The sequence below is a fragment of the Nansenia antarctica genome, assembly GCF_963989245.1.
Source record: "Nansenia antarctica genome assembly, chromosome: 14".
NCBI lineage: Eukaryota > Metazoa > Chordata > Actinopteri > Argentiniformes > Microstomatidae > Nansenia > Nansenia antarctica.
This window is the reverse complement of record NC_137684.1, coordinates 29,920,526-29,923,025: the sequence shown is the minus strand read 5'-3', so window position 1 is coordinate 29,923,025 and position 2,500 is coordinate 29,920,526. Positions and strand designations below refer to the sequence as shown.

The following is a 2,500-nucleotide window of genomic DNA, read 5'->3' as shown; positions in this document are numbered from 1 at the left end:
CTGGCTCTGAATATGTTTAGCTGTTTCATCACAAGTCAGTTTAACCTGTTGAAAGGTCTTCAGCTTCTCCTTTAAGGGTTCCAGTGCAGTCTGGAGTTCACTCTTATGATCCAGTACAGCTTCATCTACTGGGCAACAATCATGTTTTTTGTGCTGTTTTGAAGTCTGACAAATCACACAGATGGGCTGTTTATCCTCCAGACAGAAGAGCTTAAGTTTCTCACTGTGCAGACTGCAGAGCACCTCAGACCCTGCTGCAGCTCTCTGACTCTCCTGTAAGAAGGCCTCACACAAGTTCTTTAACACCAGGTTACAAAGAGGAATATCCATGGATGATTTTCTCCTGCACATTGGACATTCCTGAGTCTCTTTCTGTTTCCAGAATTCCTGCAGACAGGTTTTACAGAAGCTGTGGCTACAATGGAGGACAACAGGATCCTTGAAGACGTCATAGCACACAGAACAGGAGAGATTCTCCTCAGAGAGAGAGGGTTTAGACGCCATTTTCTCACCACCTCCGTCTCCTCTGTAATGGCTTCTGAGGTGAAAGTTCACTTCTGAAAACTCACCGAGTTGAAGTCAGTAGGAAGTTAAATCCAGATTTTGACGGTGTTGCTTCTTCCTTTGTGGTAGTTTTGAATGTTGATGATAAAAGAGTGTAAAGTCCTTCAGAGAGTCGTAATGTTGTGGAGCATGCTGGTGAACGGCAGCACCAGAGAGCTGAATGTTAGCCTTCTGTGTGGTTCACTTCTGCTCTCCACTGATTACCTCAGCAGGTAAGAGGGTGGAGCTTCAGGCAAAGTATGAGTCACGTCACTGTGTTCAAAGGTCACAAGCAGAATTATGTCAGGTGTGTGTATGTGTGTGTGTGTGTGTGTGTGTGTTTGTGTGTGGTCACTAACCAATAGAAAACCAAGGGTGTGTAATGGCATGTCAGCCTGACAGACATAATAACACCGATTGATTCAGTGATGTTTATTTATACACCATCGTCTGCTGATCTAATTATCACCCAAAGTCAAACTCAAGCCATGCCAAACTACGTCATGCACCCAGAACCAGAACCCACACCAGGCCTCTGGACCTCTCTGCCAGACCAGGGATGTCAGACCGTTGGGCCTTTGATATGATATGATTATGATATTGATATATATATATATGTATATATATATATTATATATGTGATGTGTTCTAGAATTTCCAGTCACATGTTGCGGCCCCAATTAGCATATAATGAACATTTTCATTAAAAAACAAACTTAAATGGGCAGTTTCAGGATTTTAACAGATTTTACTAGAACAAGATGTTTTTTTACATTTACATTTATGACATTTAGCAGACGCCTTTATCCCAAAACGACTTACAACAAATACATTTGTCCAAGTAAGTGAGTCAACAACAACAACAACAACAACAACAGCAGCATGACATCATCAGATAAGGCCATGTGGAAGTGGCAGACAGAGCCAGTGTGTGTGTGTGTGTGTGTGTGTGTGTGTGTGTGTGGGTGTTTGTGTGTGTGTGGGTTTGTGTGTGGGTGTTTGTGTGTGTGTGGGTTTGTGTGCGTGCGTGCGTGTGTGTGTGGGTGGGTGTGGGCGTGGGTGTGTGTGTTCGTAACTCTACCTAACTACCTAACTGTAACCTCACTAGTAACCTCACCTCACTGTAACCTCACTAGCTAGGCATTAGCTATTCAAGGCACTAGCAAACTCACCAACTGAACTGCTGGCAAGCCCGCCAGGTATGTGGATCTATGTGGCCTTATATACATGTATGTTGATCTACATGTCTCTGATATACATGTATGTTGATCTATGTGTCTCTGATATACATGTATGTGGATCTATGTGTCCTGATATACATGTATGTGGATCTATGTGTCTCTGATATACATGTATGTTGATCTATGTGTCTCTGATATACATGTATGTGGATCTATGTGGCCTGATATACATGTATGTGGATCTATGTGTCTCTGATATACATGTGTGTTGATCTATGTGTCTCTGATATACATGTATGTGGATCTATGTGTCTCTGATATACATGTATGTGGATCTATGTGTCTCTGATATACATGTATGTTGATCTATGTGGCCTGATGAACATGTGTGTTATATGCTTGTCTCTGCAGTGAGGCGGTCCTGTCATTCCCTGGCGGCAGACATGTTCGAGCTTCACCTGGGAGCCCACCTGCTACAGGTAAACCCCTCTCTCTCTGACGCCTCCAGTGATCTGCTGTTAAAATGACCTTTGACCTTGCGCTCCAGAGCCGAAACCGAGCTGAGCTGAGCTGGACAACAGAGGAACTGTTACACACCCACCATGCTCCCTGTGAGAGAGAATTATTTTCCGAGCCGGTAGGGTTGTTGAGGTTGTATGGTGTGTAAAGCTCATCGTGTTAGATTGAGTGAGTTAATCCAAAACCTTTTTTATAGCATTAAGGTCATCTTGTGTCCATGGTGTACAATGAAGTTGAAGAATCTTAGTAGGGCAAAG

General features: G+C 43.3%; 3 protein-coding genes across 3 annotated transcripts in view; 1 reads left to right on the top strand and 2 right to left on the bottom strand.

Moving 5' to 3' along the window:
* LOC308170521 (E3 ubiquitin-protein ligase TRIM35-like) overlaps positions 1-504 on the bottom strand; it is a gene marked incomplete at both ends in the record, with an annotated part of 1,419 nt that extends 915 nt beyond the window's left edge. Inside the window, one exon of the mRNA XM_080545313.1 lies at positions 1-504. This exon is cut by the window's left edge and continues 915 nt beyond it. Coding sequence (XP_080401439.1) covers positions 1-504 — 504 coding nt within the window.
* egln2 (egl-9 family hypoxia-inducible factor 2) overlaps positions 1-2,500 on the bottom strand; it is a 646,007-nt gene that overhangs the window by 528,154 nt on the left and 115,353 nt on the right. The gene's annotated exons all lie outside the window — the stretch shown is intronic.
* Positions 1-2,500, top strand: part of npas1 (neuronal PAS domain protein 1) — a gene marked incomplete at both ends in the record, with an annotated part of 41,940 nt that overhangs the window by 16,779 nt on the left and 22,661 nt on the right. The window contains 1 exon segment of the mRNA XM_080545311.1: positions 2,136-2,203. Coding sequence (XP_080401437.1) covers positions 2,136-2,203 — 68 coding nt within the window.